Source organism: Aplidium turbinatum, chromosome 8 (genome assembly GCF_918807975.1).
Source record: "Aplidium turbinatum chromosome 8, kaAplTurb1.1, whole genome shotgun sequence".
In the NCBI taxonomy this organism is placed as follows: domain Eukaryota; kingdom Metazoa; phylum Chordata; class Ascidiacea; order Aplousobranchia; family Polyclinidae; genus Aplidium; species Aplidium turbinatum.
The window spans coordinates 2,306,812-2,334,680 of NC_137479.1; the positions used below are offsets into that span (position 1 = coordinate 2,306,812).

General features: G+C 38.2%; 1 protein-coding gene and 1 non-coding gene across 4 annotated transcripts; one reads left to right on the forward strand and one right to left on the reverse strand.

Annotated features, from left to right (window-relative positions):
- Positions 1 to 5,493: 5,493 nt before the first annotated feature.
- On the forward strand, positions 5,494 to 5,595 carry LOC145776497 (U6 spliceosomal RNA). The gene has a single exon (XR_014290280.1). It is a non-coding gene; the product is annotated as a U6 spliceosomal RNA (small nuclear RNA).
- Positions 5,596 to 12,657: 7,062 nt separating this feature from the next.
- LOC145775738 (uncharacterized) lies at positions 12,658 to 24,446 on the reverse strand. Of its 3 annotated transcripts, XM_082587097.1 has the most exons (5): positions 24,299 to 24,446; positions 23,748 to 23,840; positions 20,803 to 21,159; positions 17,716 to 17,793; positions 12,658 to 13,429 (listed from the first exon to the last, which is right to left on the reverse strand). In XM_082587097.1, exons 1-5 carry the CDS (start codon positions 24,350 to 24,352, stop codon positions 13,196 to 13,198), a joined length of 816 nt encoding a protein of 271 aa, XP_082443223.1. In that variant the 5' UTR covers positions 24,353 to 24,446; the 3' UTR covers positions 12,658 to 13,195. The 3 variants fall into 3 exon arrangements, with proteins under 3 accessions (XP_082443223.1, XP_082443225.1, XP_082443224.1); XM_082587099.1 differs by lacking the exon at positions 23,748 to 23,840; XM_082587098.1 differs by lacking the exon at positions 17,716 to 17,793.
- Between the last annotated feature and the right edge of the window lie 3,423 nt (positions 24,447 to 27,869).

Sequence of the window (27,869 nt, forward strand, 5' to 3'; positions counted from 1 at the left end):
CACCCGTTGTCTTTTGATGAGAACAATTGTTCATATACCAAAACGATGATAACATGTTGAGGTCGTACACAAGCTTGCGGCTTGCCATTCCAAATGTTTTCGAACAAAAGTGTTAAAAAAACATTTAATAATTATTTGTAGCTCCATGAATTCATCATCATCATCCATTCAGGTGTACCCGGACACTATCAACATAGTTTCTCCAAACATCCCTGTTCCACATCAAATTTGAAAGTTCGTGTTTCTGTACTCGAATATCTTGTTGTAACTGATGAAGAAAGGTTTTTGCTTGTCGACCCTCTTTCCTAATGCCATAGTTTGGTTCCCAAAGACGAATATCACTAATTTCCTGTTGGTTTCTAAATCAGTGACCTGCCATCTTTAGTCTTCGTCTTCTGATTGTTTCAGTTAGAGGTGGAATGTCTCCATACAGGTTTCTATTTGTGACGTGTTGTTTCCAGCTGCTGTTGAGTGCGTTTCTTTGTTGGAAATATTTCAACGCTGAAGTTGAAGATATTGATAAACCAAATCAAAAGCACAACAAGTGTTTTACACGATTATTTTCTCATTGTTTTAGAAATGTGTAGGCTAGCTATTATGTTTATATAAATGGATGCATTAAAATGGATCAATCCTTTAAATAATTTCACCAGTGTAGCGAGTACAAAGTTTGAAAGGCCATGGATAACCTACTGAAATCCTAGCCAGCCATACTGATTTCTCATCTGTAGTTCCAACACAGTAACCACGATATGGTGGAAATACTATATTATATGCTACTTCCATTCAACCTTGTCAGACTGTCTGCGGGAGAGTGGCCAACGCGCAGTGCGACAACTACATCTCTAGCAGAGAGACCGCAATCGACATGATTCCAGCGCATCACACAGTTCAGGAGTAGAAACTATTTCTACCTTAGTCTCATGATGAACATGGGACAGGTTACGCGTTGTTCTACAGCAGGGGTTGGTGACGTCACTTGAATCATTACGTTGGAGGGGCTCTCCAGAAGCACAAATATTTAATTTGACATAAAAATTTATTCTTGGGCAATTTTTAGCTTATAATTGAATGTTTTACCTGGTACTCCTTGAACGCATTTGTAATAAACCTGGTCGTTTTCACCTGAAACACAAAACAAAAAAGACTCATATCAGCCAATAATGAAGACACATGCGCAGTTCGATCAGGGATTCTTGGTTTTCTCTGAATTCAGCAAACGGGTTTGGAAAGACAAAAATTAGCCTACAGTTCCTGCTGTAGGCTACACTCACGACGATGAAGAACACAAGTTGCCAATGTGCCTATCAAGCCATAAACCAGGAGTGAGCAACCGTTTTGGCTGCCCTGGCCAATTGAAGTAGCGATTATTCTGAGGCGAGCCGTAATGATACTGATTCAATAACACAATCTCCCAAACGAGCACCCCCGTCGACTGAAATCAAGACACCCATTCGTGCCAGCCGCTCAACTTCTTATCAACGAAACCGATGTACAAGACATCTCTGCGGCTGCTTGGGCGGACCATAAATGGAGTTCTGAATGGAAGTCAACCGCCACCAGACTCTATTCGTTCATCCCCGACGCCGACACACGCCCCATCAGTCTAACACTACCAAGACAGGCATGGGTGCGCCTTAACCGTCTCCGTACGGGCGTCGGGCTTTTCCGCTCAACCATGCACCAATGGGGAATGGCCTCTTCCTTCTCCTGTGAATGTGGTGCCGAGGAACAGACCGCAGACCACATCATCAATGACTGCTCCATCTTCAAGCCACCTAACGGAGTGGAAGGTCTGCGTGTCATGGATAATGAAACCAAAAACTGGCTGCTCTCTAGTAGCCTTCCAGCGTAGTTCGGGAACATCTTGAATCTGGGGTGGTAAAAGGATAGAACCTCATCGGCCCCAGACGCTCACACAACGACAACGACAATAACATATGAGTAGCCAAACTTAACGTCAAGCATTTCAACTCGTATTTCTTCAATATGAAACCCATTCTCGTTTCGTCCTATTAGCTCCTTTAAGTTTGTTCTTTCAGCAATTTTTAACTTCCTCAAACTCGCAGAGATATCTTCAATTCCCCTTCTTGTTCAGTCAATGGGACTTTTTGTTGCTTTCAGTTCTCATTGTGTGAGACTGACTTACTTTGTTTATTTAAGGCTTTGTGTTTTGCAGACGTACTTCGTTTCTTAATTCATTAAAGCCTAATAAATGGTTGTCTCACATAGCCTAACACATTCATAGAATTATACGGTACGTCTTTAGTGTAGGCCTATCAATATCTGTGGTTAGTTTGAAATGTTTTCTTGTAGTCCAAAAGCACCTTGGTTGTCTGCATCTAAGAGATATAGCCTACAGCAGGGGTCACCAAATGGCGGCCCGCGGGCCGCATGCGCCCGCCACACTGTTTTGTGCGGCCCGCGGAAGGTATCAGCACACAAGTAGGCTATAACCAAAAATACTTTTCTTGAGGAGTTAAAGAGCATTCTTCTTCTTGCGTTTGAGGCCGCCACAGATCACGTTGTTACATCCAGGCGCAGCAGCCAATGGATTGTGTATTCATCGAGCGTTGTTAGGTCCACATGTCTATCTTGTGGTCGGTATACAGGACATTGATAGATAATGTGGTGTGCAGTTTGAAAATCTGAGCCACATGCACAAGATGGTGAATCGGCGAGGCCCCACTGGAACATGTTGCTGCTAAAACGGCCCACTCCAGTCCGCAGGCGATTGAGCTTCACCCATTCCTTCTGGGGTAGTTCTGCTCCAGGTTAAAGAGCATGAAGGCAAAAAATACTTTCCGGGAAGCATATTTTCGCTTTGCATACGATTCCACCAACCTACCAATCAAATTGTAGTTCTAGGTAGGGGTCGTTTAAAGTTATTCCAATGCGATGTTCAGCCACACTGTCCCAGTGGTTGATTAAAACGTCTGTTTTCGAATTTCGAAAATATCTGTGAGCTAAGGGTTGCTTATTTTAAGTTTGTAAATTTCATGTAAACACTATACTGTAATGTGCATTTCACCGTTATTGGATTTCACGAGCAGTGCTCCTTTATGCAAGTTTTTGTTGGCAAAATAGATCGGTGTGCCAACTCAATTTATAATAAATTGGAAAAATATTATATATTTCTGGAATAAAAATATTTAGCTTAGTAGCCTACTGCAAAATGTTGTTAATCAACAATTCTTGCCATGCTGATAAGCACCGCAAGTGACATTTGTCTAATAATAATCAAGGCAAGACCGTTTTATAGATTTTCACAAAAAGGATGAAACACCAACTCATTGCTTTTTTAAAGGGAAGACTGTTCATGAGTTACGATAGAAACGTTTTTTCGGTGATTTCAACAAGCGTTTGTCTCATGGTGCCTGGTTTCTTTCTCCCTGTTATTGGAGCCTATTTTTCGCTGATATGTTTGCAGGTCACTATTGTTGCCTGTATTCCGATGTGTCAAACATTTCCATGTTTACTGAAACTGTTAATGGCAAGATATCTTTTGTGAAGCGAAGTTACAGCGCCACTCTTTGCTTGGCAATAAACATTCTGATGAAACCGCTCGCCTCGCTATACGTGCGCAAAACAAGTTGCCTCGTTTATTTGGCAATGTTAAAGAAGTCAAAAGTGTTGTTAAAGGAGCTTGGCCTGGCAGTAGCGTTGTTCGACTGATTTTGTTGCTGCGGTATTTTAAGATTTAAGAACATGTAACGCTGGATACTGGGTACGAAATGAGTTCTTTTCTAGCATAAGAGTCAACCTACCTAAAATTTTATTAGTGCGGCCCGTCACAGCTCTCCTAAGTGCCAAAGTGGCCCGCATGCAAAAAAGGTTGGTGACCCCTGGCCTACAGCATTAATTACATCTGGTAAACCAACAAAAAACATCAATTTTTAACGCGGTCACAGACGGATGCATGGGCAGGCCGGATTTAGGGGCGCAGACGGGGCAAGTGCCCCGGGCCCCCCGACTTTTGAAGGGCCCCCCTACGTGGAAAAAATGCGTTTTTGCGTTGTTATTTTTCCTTTCAGTCTTTAAAGTTTCTGCAAAATGCTGTACAATGCTGGATTGATGGTACTATAGACGTAGAGGTGGTTTTTCGCGCCGTAGGCTTGAAAAAATTTTTTGCACGCTCGATCTAAAAGTGCCCCGGGCCCTCCATCAGCTAAATCCGGCCCTGTGAATGGGGCAGTTTTGAATGTTGTTGGAGGCCGCACAAAAACTGCACGCGGCCCGTACGTTGCTAAGCCTTGTCATAAACTTTGAAAAGTAACAATTTTTAAATAATTGGCCAAACAGTTTTAATTGAAGGGGGTTAAAAAGTTGCATATAGCCAGGCTAAAAAGAACCATGATATTGTGAAAGGTTACAAAATGAAAAAAGGACTTATAGCCTATTGCAGTGGTCACCAACCTTTTTTGCAAGCGGGCTACTTTAGCACTAAGGAGAGCTGTGGCGGGCCGCACTAATTAAAATGTTAGGTAGATTGACTCTTATGCTAGAAAAGAACGCATTTCGTACCCAGTATCCAGCGTTACATGTTGTTCATATTTATGTTAGAATACCGTAGCAACAAAATTAATCGAACAACGCTACTGCCAGGCCAAGCTTCTTTTACAACACTTTTGACTTTTTTAACAATGCCTAATAAATAGAGGCCACTTGTTTTGTGCACTTATAGCGAGGCGAGCGGTTTCATCAGAATATTCATCGCCAAGCAAGAGTGGTGTTGTTACTTCGCTTCGCAAAAGATATCTTGCAATTAACAGTTTCAGTAAACAAGGAAATGTTTGACACATCGCAATACAGGCAACAACAGTGACCTGCAAACCTTTCAGCCAAAAATAGGCTCCAATAACAGAGAAAAGAAACCAGGTACCATCTTCTCTCGTGTTGTCACTATATGTCAGGGCATCCGTTGGTTAACCACTGCCTGATGTCGTCATCGATGGAAACTAGGCCTTCCATACCATGAGGAGGTCTGTATAGCCGGCAATCCTTGATAATGTGTGCTGCCTTCTGCATTTCACCACACTCACAAGCAGCACTCTCTGCCGACGAAAGCAAGTACCTCCACGTGGCCGCCCCCGCAAGTACCGACTTTGGGAAACTAAACTTGCTACAACTGTCGCTATAAAGTTATGCGGAAGAACAATCATCAGAATGGCACCACCAGACCAAGCACAGCGCCCTTGTCAGGGCGAACAGCACCAGCTGTTGTAGGTCAAGGAGTGACCATTCTGCAACTAAATGTTAAAGGCACCACCAACGCTAAACTAGACATCATCACACCAGGTACCATGAAACAAACGCTTGTGGAAATCACCGAAAAATCGTAATTTATGAACAGTCTTCCTTCTAAAAAAGCAATGAGTTGGTTTTTCATCTTTTTGTGAGAATCTATAAAACCGTCTTTCTTTTATTATAGACAACTGTCACTTGCGGTGCTCATCAGCGTGGCAAGAATTTGTTGATTAACAACATTTTGCAGTACTTGCTTCGGCAGTACATATACTATAATTGGAACGATACAGATTAGCATGGCTCCTGCGCAAGGATGACACGCAAAATCGTGAAGCGTTCCATATTTCTTAAAAAATAAAAACGTTTTGCAGTAGGCCTACTAAGCTAAATATTTTCATAATACTATCAGAAAAAGTCTCTAAATTTATATGTAATATATTGCCAATTTATTATAAATTGAGTTTGCACACTGACCCATTTTGCCAACAAAAACTTGCATAAAGAGAACACTGCTCGTGAAACACAATAACGGTGAAACTCGCACTAGTGTTTACATGACATTTGCAAACTTAAAATAAGCAACCCTATGCTCACAGACAATTTCAAAATTCGAAAACAGACGTTTTAATCAACCACTGGGACAGCGTCGTTGGACATCGCATTGTAATAACTTTAAGCAACCCCCACCTAGAACTATAATCTGATTGGTCGGTCGGTGAAATCGTATGCAATGCGAAAATATGCTTCCAGGAAAGTATTTTTTGCCTTCGTGCTCTTTAACTCCCTCAAGAAAACTATTTTTGGTTATACTTGTACGCTGATACCTTCCGCGGGCCGCAGCGATACAGCGTGGCGGGCCGCCATTTGGTGACCCCTGGCCTATTGCAAGATTGTTCTGTCAATCTTATTGACATTTCATTTCTTGTTGTGAAGTTTTTAAACCTAATTGATATACTGGGCGATGTCGGTACAGTATGCAATGCAGGATATGAATGCATTTCACTGCTCACAAATAACTTATCGGACGCGCCATGTTGAGTCGGTCCTCCCTGTGGAGTGCAACAAGAATCGTTTGGAGAGATACGTCAAGACTGCATCATAATAGTTGTTGAGGTCATTTACCTTCACTCCAGTCTAAACAAAAGTAGATCAATAGTGATAAAAACTTGATGGACTTCATGAACTGCATGGGTCGGTGTTAGGCAAATTGCCACTTTTTCTCCGATTGTTTCGTTACATGTTTGAATGACTGGACGCAATCAAAACTTACCAAAGTGAAATTTGAAGCCTAAATTGCGCATGTGCATAAAATTTTGTAAGAATTCAGGAATTCTTCTTAGTTGTACTTTCTAAATACTTTCGTGTGTGCCTACGACATAGGCCACGAATAAGAGAAAGCAATTAGGTTTACAGAAAGCAATTATAAACAAAATTAGTCGAAGGATCGATTTGTTAGTCCTGACCCTGTTTGGAGTCTTAAGTTTTTTTAAATGCTTTTACTAATTCAACACAAAGTTTGCGCGTTTGTTAAATCTTGCAATTCCAGGGCTCAATGGGGAATTGTGGGTTTAGGACAGATCTGTTTGTTGAACATATTTGATTCAATAATCGTCTGCTGTGTTTTTATGTGCTTTATCAACCAATGTATTCTTTCCGATTAGTTTGGAATAATTAAAATCAAATTTTCAATTGTTCATTATTATCATTTTATATGGCTATTATGACGAATGCCGTGATGTTGCTTTGTTCCATTCACCGTTGGCTCAACAAAGTAACCTTTGATTACAAATTGCGTCAAAGGGAGGGAGAAAATTTAACTCATAAGATTCTCCGTAAACATTCTACTTTACAAGTGAAAGTGAGTAATTTTTTTTTTTTACAGAATTTATTTATTTTAGCCATGTAGCGCTATTTATACATGACTGCAATTTTAGCAGATCAATTCTTGTGGGAAACAACAAGGTGCCTATAGCATCGAGATGTCCGGCGCGACCAAGTCTTTGTTTGATTTTTGTCTCCGGTTTTTCTTTTAAACTATAAACTATTAACTATAAAAAACCGCGCGGCCACGTTTGACCGCTATTTAAAATATCTATGTCATGTCGCGTATAATGCATGATGGTGTTTGCACGCGTTTTGTCTTTTAATTTATCACATGTTTCAAACATTGAGCATTTGTTCTCTTGGCTATTGAATGTGTTGTCCTTTTTCAAGGTATGTGAATGCTTAAGAAATACTTTTAATGTTACGATCATTCATCAGCAATCTAATTGCATAGTTAGTTCGCACAATTAGGAGCACTTTACATTTGTGACTTCAGAATCAACAAAGAGAAAAGGTGGCAACACGCAAAAGTGCAAAAAGTGCACGCGATGTGGATTTAGATGTTACGTAGATGGCAGTAAATTCAGCAGGGTCATCGCCCTCGCCTGCTTTTAACTCTCAAAACCTTGAAGTCTGTTATGAAGACCATCAATGTATGACACAACAGGCCGATTGTTGAGGTACTTACTGTCTGAGAAGTTAATTTTCTCTACACACTTTTTGTCTGAAATGTCTAAATATTTACTGCGCCAAAAGAACAAGTTTGTTTAACAAAGCTTATCCTCAGCTATGTACTCGTACAGCACAAGGAACAATAGGATCCGGGCAAAAATAAAAAAAATTGTCATAACAGAGGCTTAATTTTCTTGTTAAAATCATAAAATTCACTGAGGGGTGGCTGCGCTGGCATGTCACTAAAAGTTTGTCGGATCGATGAACACATTTTCAAGTTTAAAATTAACTTGGTGCTTTTTTAACTTTTTTCATCACAACCCACCACGCTATTATGGCCACACCATGTTGAAACACGTTGTTCGTACAAGATATTGGTCGTTAAATTTCTTCCAGAGGAACTTAATACATGCCACCATTAATCTTGTAAAAAATTGTTGAATGCTGTTTTTGGTGATTGCAAGTGGGGACTGTGACCTTTATGTCATTCTCCTCACTTGAGGCACTGTTTCTAGACATAATCTTGACAGAAGTTATTGATAAAAAACCTTACAACATTTGTTAACACTAAAACTACCGGAAAATCATTATAGGCCTAGAACGACCGCACCGGTGCATTGGCCGGTGAATAAAGATAGCATTGTTTACAAAATGTTCCCGAGACAAATTATCTCGTTTGATATTGCCAGTCAATAAGAAAGCTAAGGATGGAACTGACATCAAATGAGTTGGTAGTTCGATATAGAAGTATCAGAAAAAAGTTCACAAAAACCAAAACTTCAAAACTACTGGAAACTCGATATGCCAAGAACGATCGCAGCGGCCAATTGACCAGAGGTTTTGTCAATAAGTTTGATTATTCGATATCTACAAGAATAATTTTACCCAATATTGCCACTTAAAGGTTGATTGAACGGTGTGGAAGTTCCAGGCATATTTACGATTTCTTTGGAGGGTTTTGGGTGCGAAGCGATTATATCTTCATAAAACACGTTTATATCTTCATAAATTATATTCTTCATAATTATATCTTCATTCACAATTCACAATATATTCACAATATATCTTTACAATTATATCTTCATAAAACAGCAAAAACAATACACATCACTAACTCAAAGATTAGTCGTAACATCATCCGAATATGTGCTCACTGCTAATGTGGAGAAAATATCGCAAAAAACAAATGCCCTATCGGTCAATTGACTGGTATGGCAGCTCTAGAGTTAAATAAACCTTTGTTGATTCATTGCTGTCCATACATTGCAAATATATTGCATTGCAGTTATTGTGGATTTGTAATATTTTTTGATGAGTAGGCTATTGAGGTGCTGTTGTAAAGTGAGGCTAAAACGTGGCATTTCTTGCAGCTTCTCACTCACCTTTGAAATTATTTGTTTTGTTTTTTGGAAAAGGCAATATCTAACTGTTGAATGCTTAGAACATCAGTTGATGTGTTTCTGCATCAATTATTTCCACCTCAAAGGAAGATCACCAACAAATTGGAACTGATCTCTCTTGTAAAACTTTCTTTGACAACAAAACGTGATGCCATCTGATAAACCGGTCGACGACAACCAGTGCTGCCATAAACGAATATATGACAAATGTTGCTTAAAAGTTGATATATTCTAATAATACGCTTTTACTAACACACATTTGTCGGGTGAATTAAAAAGTGAAAAAACAAATTTAATTTAGCTCATTTCTTTCTTTTCACGCAGTTGGCGTTTCCCGAAATGAAATACTGTATACTGTACTGCAAATGCGATACAACTACAAACTACATTATGACATCAGACATTCTATTGGCTGTTGCATATTGTGTATGTCACATAATTTTGTTTTTAGCATGTTTTTATCACCACATTAAGGTTGACATTGTCAATAACAAGCGGTGTTTCTGTCTCTAGCTTGTCACTTCGAAACTTGACATGTCACCACAAGTCAGCAAATTCAGTTCAGCAAGCGATGACCAAGTAAGTCCGGACAGCGAGTCAATTTCACTTGCTAAATTGGACAGTAGCTGATATGTACTTGCTGAGTTGTCGCATGCCGAGTCGTCCGACTATTTTGTCTAATCAACAACTGAATAAAATGTTAGTTTTTCTGGTTGGCCACCGATTTTTTAAAGGCAATAAGTTTAAAAATCCACCAAGAACTTATACTTTAGGTTGGTTTGTTTCTCTTCGCGTGATTGACATAGTGTTGTGATATCCAAACAATCAAAAGCAGTTCAATCAAATGCTTTTGATATCTCACGAAGGCGGTGCTCAAAACATGTGGAAAACGTCAAAACAACGTTTGTCAACGATATTGCATCAATCAGTCAGTTATTTACGTTTAGTTGGATGCAAAACAAAACGTACATAAACAACGAAAACATACTGTGTTCATCGAATGAGAGAGTGCCCCGGAACTCAGGTTGCGATGTACAAATTATTTATTATATGGACAACAAGTTGACACGCCACAAAAAAGCTGCGCGGAATCTGAAGTCGAAACTTTATTTTATTTGAACTTTATTGTTTGCCTCCAAACTTCTACTCTTCATGTCAACGCCCGGAGAGCTATATTAAGAAAAGTTAGCTGCAGAGATACAAGCCAGATAAGCGGGGATAAGTTCATTCATCGTGGTTGAAAGTTGCAAGACTTTTTTTCAATTTCAACTTCGCTTGACCTTGCTTGCCTTAGGCACCAACAAAGCAAACTAACCAGATAATTTACAGGAAAGTGTCACCGCATTGCGTAACAGCATCAAGCTTGTCATCATATCAACATGAATCAAGCTTTACTTGGATTGACAAAACTTTAAATACACAAAATGACTTACAGAAAAAGATCAAGAATCCATGAATTCCAATATGTGTTGCTTTGATATTATTTCAATGTTTAATTATGAAAGAGTGATTTTGTTTTGTTGCTTCGAACAATAAAATGGCAAAACTGAATATGTTCAAAGTTATGTTAAAAGTCATTTTAACCAAACCGTATTTTTGTGGTGTCAACGGTTATTCTAGAAAAGCTTTTGTTTTAATTCAATAGCCTATTGTTATTTATATACTAACAGAGGCTTTGAACTAATGACACACGCCCGATCAGCAAGGTTGGCAGTTTGAACTATCAGCTTGTTATAAAAAATGTTATATAGAAGTATTTCCTTCTAACCCGAACACGCGTAATGTGCTTTCAGAAATGGCAAATCGGACACTTGGACATGTCTACACCATTGACAATCAGATATCGACCGCTTCAATTGCGCAATTAAGAAATTGAGCTTGCTGCCTTCAACATTCAACCTGCTGTGAAAGCAACTACATCATTTAAAAAGCTTTTAATGGAAAGATTGTTGTTCCAATGCCGACTTAGCAAGATTTATGAATAAATTCATAAATGTGTATGTAATAGAAAACCTGTAGAGCTGGCAGGTTTGTATCAGTGGTTCAAAGCAATTGCTACAACAAAGATTTCTACTAAGAGTGCGAGACCTATGTGTGGTTTCAGAGGATGTGTGGATGCTGAACCATATGGGATATGTATAAAAAAATGTAATAAGAGATTCGGATCAGTTGTTTTTATTTCTGACCATCACAGCAAAAACAATACACGTCAACAAAGCAAAGGTCGAGAAAAAGGTAGAAGCGGCAAAATGCGAACGTTAAAACGTGCTTGAGACCGAAGTAAGTTAGTTCAAAGAAAATTGGCACGGTCGCAACACTTTCAGAAAAATTTAAGATAGAAAGTGAAATAAAAAAAGAAAAAGTTACAAACAAACATAAAAACAACAACTTATATTCAGGCAATAGCTTAATTAGCCCATATAGCTTTTATAGCTGATATTTTCAACATTGTATAAACAGACACTTGTTATGAAGATCGGCCATGGTGCGTTATCAAGAGTGCTGATGGTCGTGAAAGGAGCACATTTTGATGCGCTTAGCTCATAGCAAAGAGCAGCAAGGCAGGAGCAAGGCAAAGAAAACCCCACAAAGAAATGCTACCACGGGCAAAGCCATTTCAAGAGCAACTCACCAGGCCTTGCACGACTCACAAAATAGTTACAACTTGGCGATACGAATCAATGACAAAAACAAATAAAAACAAACAAGCAAAAAAACACCATCATCTTGCGGAAATCCAATTACGCCCAGGGAAGTTATGTCTTGCAAGTTGCAGATATCAAGTGTGCTTTGATATAAAGTTACGTCGAAAGAGTGATAATCATAAGACTCTAGTCAGCTAAACTCGTCACCTCCACACGGATCCAACGTCAGCAAACGTTGAATCAATGTAAAATTGACAGCCTCGCTAGCTGAGATGCAGTAGTGGCATGTCACAGTCATAAAGGAAATTTGGATTACTGAATGTTTCACTCGTTGAATCAAAATAAAATAAAAAAGTAATCCAATTCGGCATATTACGTTGCAAAAGTAGTAAACAAACAGACAGACAATAGCATGACGATCCGATCTAAGACATTGATATAAAACAGCTGGTTGGAGCACATGACCACCGCTTCACCGAAGGATGGCGATTGGCCGAAGAGAATGGAAAAATTTCTGCAGACACAAAAAAACAAAAACACAAGAATCGGAAAGCCAGTAGGAGTATTTACAATCTTACTATTTTGCTTGAGGTTTTTTTTCCAAAACAGCAATCAATAAACTCAATTATTTAGCCTACATGTGAAGAAGTTGTTTGCTTTGCGAAGCTTTAAACGGGTTTTAATGATATATTTCTTGCTGCAGCAAATGTTGAGATAAGACTTTACGCTTTCTTATTAGAGAAACACCATGTTAAGTTCGGTTTGTTCGAAACACAAACATGTCGAAACTAAATTACTTTGTTTCGTTCCACTTAGATTTAAGCTTCTGAGCAAAACGTTGTTTTATTTCGTATTTATTGTCATTTCGATACAAAACGAAGCAGAATGACCAGCTCCAGACTTACACACATTCCAATTTAAATTATTTGAGTTTTCTTGTGATAAATTTGATTTTGCTTCATTACAAATTGCCTTTCATTGAGTGATATTTGGTTTCAGTTCAACCGACACAATCGTTCCAAGCAAGTCAACAAAAATATTTGCCAAACTGTAGTCTTCTACAGATTATATATTGATTGATTTAATCTTTATTCTAGGACTGGGAAAGCTTCTTGCAGAGCTTAATCCTGGTAGTTTCGCATACTTGTAGAGACTTTGAATTACTGACGCAGGTCCGCTCACCAAGATTGACAGAGTGAAGTTTTCGATTGTTGAAGTCTTGTTGCTAGGGAACTATTCCATCCATTAGATGCCGCTGAATGGAGAGCAGTCTTTAACGTGCGTTGCTCAACTGCACACCCCGAGAGTCGAACCAGTGCCGCTTGATCTTGAAGTTTCTTCGTTGAAGAAGTCACGCGCTAACCAACTGAGCTATCTGGGCGAAGATCTGGTTTGATCGTTGTATTCTCAAGCCATCGCTTTAAGTTTGTCGTTCAACCGTCGCTTTCTTGATCTCCACTTATTCAACGATTTTTCAATCTTTCTCAGTCTTCTAATGGCAGTTGCCACTTTTCTATTGTTGCATCGTTCCTTCGACGACAAGTTCGCCTGGTGAAGACACTCGCGCTTCCTCCTTTCATTTGCTTCTCTTTTCCGCTTCACATATTTATTCCAACTTTTAGTGCTGCGTTCCACCAGATGCTGAAAGTCAGAGAAGTGTTAAAAATAGCATTCTGCTTTTCACAAAGTTTCAATATTCACGCATTAAACAAATCATCATATAAAAATTAAATATATTTTGTAGAACTTTTGTTTTTGTTTTCTTTCGTCCATCTTCACGTACTCATCGCTTGTCTTGAGCGGTATCGAACCCGAAACCCTTTCAGGGTTGCACCTACCCAGACAGCCACTTTATCTGGTACATATCTTCATCAGATCCTGCACGGATCTAACCAGATCTAATAACCTGATATGTACTTGGTGAAGTGGGGGAGGGTTCTCACCGTTCGCCTGTGCAACCGATATTGCTGACACTGAAACGTTCAAATTGATAACGCTGTGACAGACAAAGACACAGACAACCGTTCATAGATTCATGCAATCATATTTATGGCTAATGGCACGACCCAAATCTGAGTTTTATGAACATCTCATGACCCAAGTCTCAAACATCAAAAAATTTACTTTTTCTGATATGCATCAAATAGAAAAGGACACAGACAACCGGTTGTAGTAGCATACACACTTACACAGTACTATGAAACAATGATTTATCACAAACAAATGATTGATTTATTTTAGTGTGATTGATGAAACTGAAGTTCTTCCTTCATAATATCTTCAATGCACGGCTCTATTTTAATGAGCGTAATGCGCAGATCGTCACCAGGATCGAGGCAAATGCTAGCCTTGGTTTTAGTAACCATGGGTGCCGAAAATCCTTGCTCTCACAGATACGTGGTTGCCAACGGGAGCAGAAAAGTTATTGCTTCGTCATCAATTATTGGCTTTTCCTTTTTAACCGAAGTCCAGAATTCTCCAAGTAACTCTGTGGAAAAAAGTTGTCGATGGAACTGATCGTAATGCAGATCGATAAGCTGTTCCTGTAGTCCTGCAATATTCTCTGATAAGTCGTTCATCTTTGCCATAAACGGATTTCTGACCCTCTGAGATACCAAATTTATATTCGGGATGTAGAGATCGAACTCCGTGATAAGGTTTTCTAAATGCTCCAATAAGATGGGTTTCATGACATCAAATCTGCTAATTGCAATTTGATTCCATTCCTCCACATACTCATTCATGGATGAAAACGCTACTTTTCGTCCACGCTCCAGTTTCTTTTTCAGAGTTGCAGCTTTTCTTTTAAGGCAGACTGCTTCTCGAGAGAGAGTGATAATATTTTGATTTCTGCCTTGCATTGATGTGTTAACCGTTTGAAGGTTGGGGCGGGGGGGGGCTGTCAATTCAACTTTTTTGTATCAACAGTAATTTGTATCTCTAAAACCACTGAGGCTGCGACTACGAGATTTCTTGACTTTTCCTAACTTTTATTCACCTCTCTTGAGCTGAAATTTTGAGCGAATAAAGGTTATAAATTAAGAGATATAAGGCATTTCTCAGCATATCCTCTGAAATATTTCATATTCTATTTATATGTTATTTAGCATTATTATATGTTATTTTGCATTATTATATGTTATTTTGCATTATTATATTATTTTTGCATATTTATATTATTTTGCATATTATATTATTTTGTCGGCTGCGTAGCCGAGTGGTGAGAACGTCTGCGCGACGTTCGAAAGGACGTGGGTTCGACACCGCTCCAGGGCACGCGGCTGTGTCTCGGCGAAAGACACTTAAAGGCAAGCCAAAATAAGGTGAGCAGCTGACTCGAAGACTATATGTCACTTCGCTGCTTCCTGTCGTCTGTTGTATCGCATCTGTGATCGCAGTGTACTGTATGTTATCGCAATGGGCGCAAATAAATAAAAGCATGATTATTATTGCATGAAAAATATAGATTCAAATTAAGATTATGTAAAAAAAAAATAATCACAACATTGCAATGCATGTTCTTCATTACTCTACCAAAAAATAATGTGTAAACTCACGCAATCGCAAAATAATCCAAAAGTCATAAGTCACCTCAACATTTCAACGTATATGAGCAGTTTCAAAGTTCACATAGTTTTAGTTTTCGGATATGCTTAACGTGAATCATTTTACAAAGTGAATCCCAAATTTTGAAACCGTGCCTTAAAAAATAACAGAGATATCACTCCTAAAGCATAAGAAGAATCGACAGCCCCCCCCCCCCCCCCAAACTGAGCAAGACTCCAAGGAGCCCAACCTTCTAAGGGTTAAGACCGTTCACTGCGGTGAAGATGTCGTTCAAGTAACTTACTTTTGACATTCACTTCACTCCTTGTAAAGCTGTGGAAAGTTTACCTTATGACTACATCAAAAATTCTGCAAAATATTACAGTCACTGCCGGTAGACTGAATTATCTCTGTTCGTAAACGTAAAAGAATAAACTGCATTTCTAGCTATTGTCCTTGTTGCACTGTCTGCCTCCTATTTATCTAAACTTGATAACAAACGCGATTCTCTGAAAAACTAAACGAGTCTTAGCATTACTGTAGTTGGCTATAATGCTGTAGCTGACTGCCATCAAACTCTCAGAAAACCACTTATGATGCAATACTCCAGGTTACTGAGATGAAGCCACATAAAATGCTTATGGTACAATAACTCAGTCATAATGGAATTGAAAATACTTGAAAAATAAAATTAAAAAATTTTGTTTGGGCAGAATTAAATCACCTAGCGCTACCCATTTTTTGACCCTGCGCGACCCATGTTTGGGTCGCGACCCACACGTTGAGAACGACTGGCCTGGCCTGACAAATAAAATGATATTTAGCTTCGTATCAGGAAAATCTCTGTCCTAATTTTTCAAATAAATTTGAGAATCTTTTCTATAAAATCCCGCCAAGTCCAGCAGGCAGTTTTTTTTCTGAAAGAGTCTCTTATCTTTTGTGGTACCGGTAGTTTTCAGTTAATTCATGATGTTTTGTGCTTTTAGCTATTTGGTTACAAACATTCTCTAGCTTTACACATTTTAGTTTAGCTTAGGCTAAATAACTTTTTTAATTATTTGAAAAGGACAGGATGAAGTTGCCTACAGCCGAAATGTTTGCATGTTTGTTTTGAAACATTGGTTTAGTTTTGAATCTTTATTCTCGGACTGACAAAGCCTTGATAGGTTATTTCTGGTAGTTTCGCATACTTGTAGAGGCTTTTGACGCAGGGCCAGTTACCGAGATTGACAAAGTAAAGTTTTCCGATTGTTGAAGTCTTGTTGCCGGGGAATTATTCCATTCATCAGATGTCGTAGAATGGAGAGCAGTCTTAAAATGCGTTGCTCAAGCGCACACTTCATGAGTCGAACCAGTGCCGCGTGATCTTGAGTCGAGCGCGTAACCTCTGAGCTACATTGCTGCTTGGTTATGTTTGCTTAAACATAGACAGAGTGTATAAAAACAAAATATAATCTAAATAAAAAAGCAAAAGAAATCAAAGACACAAAAGAGCACAATAAAACAAAGGAACAACACAAACATTTCGAGTGTTGTTCTTCACACGTTCCATCGTGCTGTCAATGCTTGGGAATCTTGGCTCCTGGAACCTGGGCCATAACTTTATCAGTTGGGGCCACGGTCCAAGCATCCAATTGTGGCTCCCCATTTTTTTTCTGTAGCTATAATTTTTCTACTACTCGTGGAACGCTTCTTCCGTTGTTTTACTGTTCATCTATTGCTTATTTATGACGCACGGCTATTTATGACGCACGCATGGTGTGCGGAGCTTTCACGACCTCGGATTTGTTGCGGTATATGCCTTCAGTCCTCCTGTTGAACTCCATGGTCTTGAAATGTGTTAAAAGTCCTTGGAAAGGCATTTTATGAGAAAATAACCAACAGGGTTGGCAGTAAACATGGTCCATGCTTGGTGAATAACGAATATCTTTGCAGTTTTAGACCTGATTGTGTTACATAATTGCAATAATAATTTGTTGAAACCGAACGACCGGTTTGGAGAGGATCTTTGGTCTTATCAGAAAAATATCTGTTAGGTTGTTTGGGAGTTGCTGCAATAATTGCTTTCTTTATCTTTGCGACAATGGTGGGAAGGTGATTATGTTTGTTTGCATCTCATCTCGAAATTTTCTTCACTGGTAGTGTTGTTGAAACTGTTATTATGAACAAGTAAGGAAGTAGAGACAATTTCTTCAATGGTGACTTCTTGCTTATCCGTCCCGTCAACTCAGTGGTTAAGCATCCGACTTTGCACACAAAGAAACCTGATAATCAAGAGGCTTGAGCAACGTCAGAACTGATCTCCATGTATGGAAATCATTTCTGCGCTGTGATCGAGATTTTGTGTGGTAGGCTATGCTATCGTCACTAACACAACTCACCGAAGTAACTTGTTCCGGTGTTGCAGAACCACCTCTATGGTTTGATGTCTTCGGTTGCATTAGCCACCAACTCAATTGCTGAGAGTTTTTGATAGCAATTATTTTTGTTTTTCAGGTACAGTCTTTTTTGTGCTCCACGCTAAGCACTTTTCATACTAAATTGTACTCAACTAGAGAGTGTCATAATATTGTTATTCAAAATCTAAAAGGTTTAGTAAAAGTTACACAACAGTTAATAAAAAGTCAATCATACTGTAACTAAACTGTAAGATTCAGTTTCGCTGAGCGGTTCTAACTATACGCAGTTGTAAAATACGAAATAAAATACAAAGTAATAATTGCAAAAAATGAAAACGATTCAAAGAAAATAAAGGGGTGTTCACCTTTTTATTTTCTTTGAATCTATAAACAATCGCTATAGGCTAAACGCTATAAACAATCGCAATTTATTTTGCATCAGTGATGTACGTAAACAATTTTAATTTTAGTCGCCGCCCATAATTTGGAAAGCCCTGTTGTAAAAAGTTAAGGTTAAGAATTGCTTGGTTAGGAATTATGTTACTGGAGCAAATTTGTGCTATTTCTAACGTTTCCCATCTTAAGGTTGGTGGCATGCGATTGCTTTCAAATCAAACTGGCAGTTTTGAAAGGAGCTGGTGGTTTGTATTTCTATTTCTTGACACCTCAGCAATCGGAAACTTCACTCGGTCAATCTCGGGGACTGGCCCAGCGTCAGTGGTTCAAAGCCTCTACGTCTACAAGGAATAAACTATCAAAGGTTTTGTCAGTTCGATGATAAAGATTCCCACGATCATCAATCACAATCATTGCTGATGTGTATTTATATAATTACATACGCAATAGATTAAGTTTCGCTTTTAGATATTAACGACCTGTTTTAGCCTGATGATACGAGTTCGCTATATATGTACGATTGTACGTACCGTTATGTCAAAACATCGCCCAGTCTACAGTTGTGTGATGTCTTTCACTCATGCCAATTAAGCTTTTATGGAAAGTGTGCGTCTTGATAAAAAAATGTTGTTGCTCCAAAAATGCCTAAAAAGTGACCAAAACAAGATTGTATTTGTCAAAATTTTCAAGGGGCAAGTCCCTCACACCTCTTGTCCAACTTTACTTTTTCGAACATGAAACTTTGAATTGTCCATTTATTTTGTAAGTTTTGCTTTGTCAAAATTCTCGTCCTTTCCAACTTTTATCCTGATCCGCTACTGTATTGTCGGCATATTTACTCTTATCTTTTCTAAACAATTTTTAGAGTTGTTTATTCTTTGCTTAAATGGTGAATGTAAATTTATTTCTTACATGGGAAGAGTTTGTGTGTGTAACCTAACGCTTTCTTGTCCTATTCTTAGGAGCCATTACTAAACATAGGAGCCCACTAGTGGAGTTTGAAGGGGTGGGGGGCAAGGTGGTGCTCACACGGTCCTGTACTTCAACCTACAACTCTTTCAATACTGAAACAATTTTATTCAATCTATAAATTAATGTAGTTAAACGAGGACTTTTTAACTCAGATAATTGCATTGTTCTTTAGTTTTGTAGGATTCCCAATCTTATTCTCCTAAAAATCTGGGAGCAAAATAACCGGGGATATCATTGAATCAGTCGAGATGAGAAATATTGCTCAAGCGCTATGAGCTTTAGTGTTTGCTGGGATCAACAGGGTTAAGCACATGCTTTCAATATCGAATAGATTGTAACACGGTAGTCTACCAAGGAAAGCAGTTCACAATTTGGGCATTACAAGTGCTGCTCTACTGAAACTGTTTGAAAAGTTCGACTGTCATGTCAAATGCTCAAATAGCCTGCTATGTTTTCATACATCACCACGCAGATACGCATGTAAGCATTCATACATCACCACGCAGATACGCATGTAAGCATTTATACATCACCACGCAGATACGCATGTAAGCATTCATACATCACCACACAGATACGCATGTAAGCATTCATACATCACCACGCAGATACGCATGTAAGCATTCATACATCACCACGCAGATACGCATATAAGCATTCATACATCACCACGCAGATACGCATGTAAGCATTTAATTCCTCTGGACATGTTACAAATCACCGAATAGTCTTTTTTCTAAACGCCAAATTTAAAAATGGCTGAGAAATAAATCTCAAGCTGACAGAGAAAGGGAAACAATACAACAAATAAACAATATCTCAAATCACCACCTGGCATAGCACCATCATCTGCTTTCAAGGACTGGTTGCATAAATTTGAGCACTGGAAGCGAACGTATCGGCCTCCATGGCAAGCAGTATATAAAAGTATTGCGTTCAATTGCCTAAAGTCAATTTTGAAGGTGGACACAAAGATTGGCCTGTTTGCTTTTCTTTCCATTTAAATCTTAACCATCATTCAACGACCAGAATTAAGCCTAAATACGACCAAAAAAGTCAATTCAATTTACATCTATCTTGTATGGTTTTTATAGTAGACAGTAGACACTAGGATGTACCATTTTGCAAAAAGTTTTTATAAATTAGTGCGGCTATGTATTACGGGTTTCCACCTTTGTTAAAAAGTATTTTGGTGGAGTTTCAGAATTTTCACGCCAAAACTGTGGTTCTGCCGCCATTTTGAAAAATGGCGGCCAGATAAGATATCATGAAAATTTACAGCCTTAAACTGGCGTAATGTGATCATATAATTTGTCGATTACGGGGTTTTTGGGGTCGAAGAACACGAATCTGAAGTTAAAAACGCTCTACGACAACAAGTTTGCAAAGTGAAATTTTACCACTTGAACTTTATGGTGAAATTTTACAGACATGGACTCAACCAAGAATATCTCACCAAGAATATCTCACCCCAGAATCAATATTCCTGAAATATTGTCAAACTTTTGAAATAACAACACGATTCATTTACAAATAAAATGAGTTAATCAGTAGACACGTTTTGTGAACTTTTTCTCTTCTTCAGCTTTTTAGCGATTTTATTATCGCCTGTGATTGTTCTCACTTTTTTAAATTGTTAGTTTGCCACCGAGACATGCTACCAAGTCAACAGCAGCGTCGTTGCTTATATAGTTTGTTTACCGGCTCAAAGCTGATTGGACGCAAAGGAGAGCAAGAAAGAAAGATCATTTCCTCAAAGATCTCGTTCAACGACTTTAGTCCTTTGTGTGTTTCAAGATCATCCTCTTTTCCGATGGTCGTTCGATCTCTCTGTTTCCGGTCACCGGACAGGCACAGTGGCAGGTTTGTAGTTGTGCTGTAGTCGGCAAGACAAAATTCAGCGCTCGTTTCTGAAGTTAGGCTGAAAAACTCTTGATGAACGCCTGAGTGGTGTGCCTCCATTCCACCGTGAACGCTTCTTTCATCCACTATCGTGTGTGCACCACTCATGCTTAGCGCCTTCATTAATTCATCGGGGCGTTGTGCTTCTTTATTTGCCTGGAACATATGGAAATATAATGAAGAAGTTTACCAACAAGCTTTGGCGTCAATTTTCCAACCGCCGTGCTCGACACTGTCTTCTCAGCTGTGTAGTTAATTCATCGTGGAGGATCAATGTAGGATTGTAGGAGGCACGAGCCTTCCCAATCGTTTTGAAGTTGCATAATTTTTTAATATTTTATTATAAAAGATTTTTATAAGGTTAGTTTAAAAATTTTGTTGATTCTAAACTATCAAGGGTCATGTGGGGGGAATGGGGGTCACCAGTCAAATTGCGCACTTCAAGCATTTAAAATTTTCCTGTTTTGAAACTCGAATACAAGACAAGAAAGAGTCGTGACAGTCCAAGAATACGTCACCAATGAAGTTGGTGTTTTTCAAAACAATGCGACCAACAAATACTTACAAACGCGTTTATGACGTCATTATCGTCTTTCGGTTGCATCAACGTAGCCTGTTGTTCGGTTTTCAACATTCAGTTGTCAACAAAAGTCAGAAAGTTAAAAATCGGTTTACTGTTTTGAGACGTGCAGACTTCACTAATATTAAGGATAAAATATTTCTGTGAGTTTCTGCATTTCTAAAATCTTCATCCTTGTTCGTTTAGGAATCAACCCATTGAGTGAAATGTCTAAGTTTTTATCGTTTTGTTATTGGCATTCCCCGGCAACAATACTTCAATAATCGGAAACTTCGCTCTATCAATCTCAGTAACCGGCCTGCGTCAGTGATTCAAAGCCTCTACAAGTATGCGGAACTGCCAGGATTAAGCTCTCAAGGACATTTTCCCAGTACGAGGATAAAGATTCATTCAGTCCATCAATTCTTACATTATTTATTATTCTTTAACAGCCCTTATTTAATCATTAGACCTAGGCTACTTATTTTTGTCTACACTGAGGTAGGTTAAAAATACAGAAATCTTGTTTTGATAACAGCAACTATAGCCAAGAAATTTTTTGAGACGGAACAAAAAAATTAAAAACATGTTTTGCTGGTATTAAAATTTCTAATGTTTCGCCGACCAGTGGGCTACATTTTTTGTTCATAAGCCTACAGTTAGGCTGTATGAAGCAATTATATTAGGCTACTGTAGACCCAGGGAAATCACCCGATTGAATAAACTTAACATGTCTATGTTTCAATTGTGGCTAATCTAATTGCTAGTGGGCTACAATTTTCCCTTGTATTGGAACTACTCCCTTTAATTTCAACATAACAAACTCCTTTCAATGAAATCTGATTTTAGTCAGTTGGTTATTGGTTTTATGTTGAAAAGCTTTCAGACTTATCACAAAATTTCGTTTTATTTCGAAGGAAAAATCTTTTCCCTACTTTCATTTGGACATCGTGGTAATTTGGTTTCGTAATGTGCTTGAAAGAAAAAATGCAGGAAATTGTTACAACTGATTTTTATAAACAACTACATTAGTAGGATATTGAGAAAAAACAAAAAGCTCATAAAGTTACCAGTACCCAGCAGACTTTTTAAATCTTATCTATGAAGAAATGAAGCCTACTTGTTAGTGAATATCAGTAATAAGATTATCTCTGTTTGCCAACTGTGCTCTTTTACAGTTCTATTTCGCAGTTGTCGAATTGAAAATTATTATCATTCTTCTTACTCCTAGATTGCAATACCACATGCAACAGTTTCCAATGTTGGTGATAATATATTTTACATTCATTGGAAAATATCAATGCATCTCATAAATTATAACAATTATGTTAAGTTTGTAAACCGGTGAGACGTCAAAGCATCATGGTAAGATTGATTTTCCCAAATAACTGGACATTTTTGCCCAAATTCGGGACTTTTTTTCAACGGGGGAGCGGCCGCTCCCCCCCTGCCCCCATCTCCTACGGCTATGATAGAAAGGATGTATTCTCAGAATTTGAGAACGGGTAGTTCAGTTTATCAAATCGTGTGATATTTTGTCAAAGCCAATTTTTTTTTTCAGCTATAGGTTATAGGCTACTGTGTGTTTTTACAATTTGAAATTATTACGATATTAAAGGCTTTGTTTTTTATAACTTTTTTTGCTTTCTTTTGCGGCTTATTTTATTGAGCATACAGAAGCCTGCATTGAAGATAATACAATTATGAGATCTATGTAATGTAAATTTGCAAGCAATACAAGAGAGAAACCGGAGTAGTCAAAAAATTTCGCTCTCGTTTCGCTCGCGCGGTGCGCCGTCTCATTTGCAGAGGTCTGCAGGTGCGCCCAGGAGTAAAAAAGGAAAAGCATTGTCGCATACGTTTGCAAATAGGCAAAGTTTGAAAGGTAAAATATAGCAAGGTTTTATTAGAAAATGCGTTTATGAGTGAATTTCAAGTGCCATAGCATTAACCCAAAAATTTCCTAAAGCCAAGCTAAATTTTCATGTCAAGTTAAATATTTTTGCTTCTGGAATGCTCTCCCCCCAATCAAATGAGTCACGCTACGCTACTGATTGTAGGTGAAAGCTCTGAGTTCTATCAAATTTCTTGGAAGGAATATATCAATTAAAGTAGATCCTGCACAACACATAGCGAAAGCAGTTGTGAAATGAAGGTTGTTTATAATGATTGGTTTCTGAATTACCTCTCGCGAGATTGCGGCTGGTTCCTCTGAACGATGCGAATGTTCAGAAATCTTTTTCACTCTATCGAGCAACCAGTTGAAAACGACACCGGCCTTCAGAAAATACAGAAGTTTATTACAATTATTTTCACTAAGTGGCTTACTGAAGCGAGGTTTCATTTACAAATGTTTCTGCTGAAAGAGGCAACTGAATTATTATTTTTGCATTGTTACGCTTTCGTTGCCTACTTGATGATTTTACCAAGAAGATTGCAGCCTTCTCTCCTTTCTCTCTGGAACGATATCCAATTTAGCAAGCAGCATTCGACATAATGAAACAGCTTGGGAACATGGAAATATTGATGAGACTACGAGAAAATAATTATTTAAACTACTATATAATTATTCCAATTGCTGTTCAGTGTTTATGTTCAGTTTCAACACTCCATGATACAGCATAAGCTACTCTGATTTATTCTCTCCCTAACGTTTGTCACTCCGCTTACTAATGTATGACTTAATTACCTTCATAATTTGCATAAAATTGTCATTATTACTGCTCTAATATTTACCTCTTCAATTACTGCGGTTTGTAATTGTTTTTTGCTTGAGATGTTGTCGTTCATGGTAAAGTGCCACTGCAAAGACTCCGATGCTCAATGTCCACTGGATATCTGTTCCCTAGGCTAAATTTATCACTTTCTACCAAGTACACCTAATTTTGTGCATGCAAACAGATCGGCTTTCACTTGCAAGCAATATAAAGAACAACATATACGTCACATAGATCATTGTGTCTCGAAATGACGCAACAATCGTGTCACAAATAGAATCAACTTTGGTGGGATTACTAGGTGGGGCTGTAGTGGAGCAATGATTTCAATTTACTTTCACTTGCTGGTGCGAATAAATGAAAAACGAAATGTAACATAATATCGCACCATGCTCAGAAGCAACCATGAAGTTACACTACTGGTGGAGGTCATTAAGATGAGGTGAACAAATCGTCTTCAGCATAAGGGTATACAGATTCTATTTGAATAATTACTTTCTGATGATCCAATAAGGGTGATGCATTCAGGGGCCGTGTTGGGACTTTTAGGAAAGCAGTAGCTATGTGTGCTGTACGAGCCATATACAATAGATCTTAAATTTTTGAGGACCAAACTAGCGCTGTTTGATATGCAATATTTCGTTTGAATGCAATCACAGAATCATTGAAACGTTAATTCAACAATCAAGATTTTCAAACTCGTTGCAAAGTTCATTGCTGGCCTACTCAAAACTTAATTTCATTTTTATGTCAAGGTAGCTCTCAAGTTCAACTCTTTGCCTATAATATGTGCTAAGTTATTTCTAAATCTGTTTTTAGCAGTGCACTTTACAAAATCAAACCACTTTCTTATACTTAGTTTTTTTTTTAAGTTCACGGTGTTCTAGGAGTAGGCTATCTGGCCTCTTTAGGAATTTAAAAACTGAGAGGTTGGTCGGGTCTACCTGGAAGAGTTCAGAATTTAGGTTACAGAAGCAGTCCCCACTTTTCACATCAATCAATCAGTTAATTAAGTTTGTTTCGATACAACATTTGGTTCTATATGCAACAGTTATCATGTTGAAGCTACACGGTGGAAGCTGGAAAAGATCCATCTCTAGCAAAAAGCTTCAGACCAATTTCTTTACTGTGTCAACTTTACAAATTGTTCGAGAGGTTAATTCTTGGCCGACTATCACCTTCTGTTGAACCACATCTAATTCCCCAAGACCCTAACAAGCTGGCTTTCGACCTGGAAAGTCAACAACTGGTCAATTGCTGTGTCTAACGCAACATACTGAAAACGGATTCCAGAAAGGTATGATTACTGGTGCTGCATTTGTTGACCTATCTTCGGCTTATGACACAGTTAACCATCGTCTCCTGCTGAAAAAGATCTTGCAGATGTCCAAACATGCTGCAGTAACAAAGCTTATAGCAACGTTACTCAACAACTACAACAGACGATACCAAATAATCCTGAATTCTAAAACAAAGCCGCTGGCATCATCAACGGAATGGACTTCCTCAAGGAAGTGTTCTAGCACCGTTACTGTATAACATATACACCAACAATCAGCCGATAGATCAACATTACGACGATCACCCTTACGACCATCAGCACTCTTGATAACGCACCATGGCCGATCTTCATAGCAACTGTCCATACAAATCTTCAATATATCAGCTAAAGTTATGTAGGCTAATAAAGTTATAGCCTATATATGTTTATTTGTTTTGTAACATTTTTTATTTTTTTTTTCCCTTTATATCATAAATTTTTCTGAAGGTGTTGCGACCGTGCCAAATTTTTTTCAAATCAATAACTTACTTCGATCACAAGCACGTTTTAACGTTCGCGTTTTGTCGCTTCTACCTTTTTCTTGACCTTTGCTATGTTGATGTGTATTGTTTTGATATGATGGTCAGAAATAAAAAAAACAACTGAACTGAACTGAACTGAACACTAAGCGGTTTATATACGCCGATGATCTTTGCATAACACCACAAGAAAATACCTTTGTTGCTATAGAACAGGGATGACGAACCTTTTTTAGTGCATGGGTCACAAAAGAGACCTTAATCATTGAAAAAGCAAAAGTGGGTCATACATTTAGTTACATGTTAATGCGAAACTACATGTTAATGCGAAACTTGCTGCTGCACCTTTTTTGCAAGTCTTATTATCCTTGGTTGGTAATCCGTAGTTTTTAGCTTCACACATGCAGCACTCATATCTGAGCTGAGACGATTCCGTGTGCTTGATTGTATAAAATTCATGTGCGAAAATCAAGATTCGCATGAATATGAAGAACCAAACAACGTTAACAGAGCTACCGCAAATCTTTTCATAGTTTCAAACGAATTTGGCAGGGAGTTCCACTGTGTAAGAATTATATTTTCAGAATGGTTTTCAACAGCAGGAAAGTCACAACCATCCATATCCGTTTTCATTTCAATTTTTTGTAGGAGATGATTTAAGTCTACAAATTTTGTTTTCCAAACTGCACTTTCTTGAAAGTCTATCATTTCCATTTCCAAGTTGTAAAGACGAAGCCATTCGAAGTTTGATAATTCAAGATTTTCAAATTGAATAAACTGAAATGTAGTATCTAGCTTTTGGAACTGGGTAAACCTTTCTGGCATTACATTTTGGCCTCTTTCGTCAGTAAAACATAGGAGAGAGTGGGGTTAGTTGGAAGGCGGGGTTAGTTGAAAAATGATCATTTTCTTAACTCTCGATAACTTTTTTAAATATTTACTGCCAACATGTGAAGTAGTTTATAAAAACACATAATCCATGTTAGTTTCGATTTGTTGAGTCAAGGTATACCTGTTTGGCTGACAATTTTGTATTTTCTTACTTTCGAAGTAAAATTTTTGGCGTAGGCTATTAAAATACATTTTGTGCGTCCATGTCGTTAAAGATAGGCAGACATTTTTTGGTGTGTGTCAGCTGTAGGTGTTTTACAACACTAAGGGTCGAATGCACCAACAGTGATTAACACAATCATTAAAGTTAATCATTGTTTAACTAAACAGTGATTAATATTAATCGTTTTTGGTATGCACCAACAAAATTTTATTCATGATTAGTTGATCAATGATTTGATCAGATTGTTGATGGTTTTTGCTGAGTCATAACTGTAGCAATGAGTATTTCTTTGATTTGTTATGGGATTCAGTACAGTTCAGTGGTAGAAAAAGGTACCTACATTCAGGGATGGAGGAACCTCGTGGGCCTCGTGGGCCTGGGCCCACCTACTTTATTTTCTGGGTGGGCCTGGCCCACCCACTTTTGAAAGCCAAATTTCTTTGAAAAGGTAGAAAACGGCAAATTAGAGAGGGAGTTCCAAAAAAAAAAGCTCTTCACTTATTTGATACACACTAGTTTGATTGCACAAGCCAACAAAAAAAAATTGGCACCAAAGGTGAGAGTCATTTTAGAGTATTTCAGGGCCCCTGATTCCAAAAATGCACTTAGTTTTTTCGAATTTTTAAAACTACCAGGAATTGAACTTCGAACCAAGATTACATTCTTCCGTAACAAGGATAAAATTTTAAGCAGCTACTTTATTGAACAACACAACTTTGTATTCTGTAATTATATA

Bases quoted from the DNA above. Each gene is read 5' to 3' on its own strand.
- LOC145775738 (XM_082587097.1), bottom strand. From the start codon at position 24,352: ATGAACGACAACATCTCAAGCAAAAAACAATTACAAACCGCAGTAATT. The intron at 23,841-24,298 runs GTAAATATTAGA...TATTTTCTGAAG, and splicing joins AAACCGCAGTAATTGAAGAG to GCCGGTGTCGTTTTCAACTG. The intron at 13,430-17,715 runs GTGAGTTGTGTT...TCTGACTTTCAG, and splicing joins CACCGGAACAAGTTACTTCG to CATCTGGTGGAACGCAGCAC.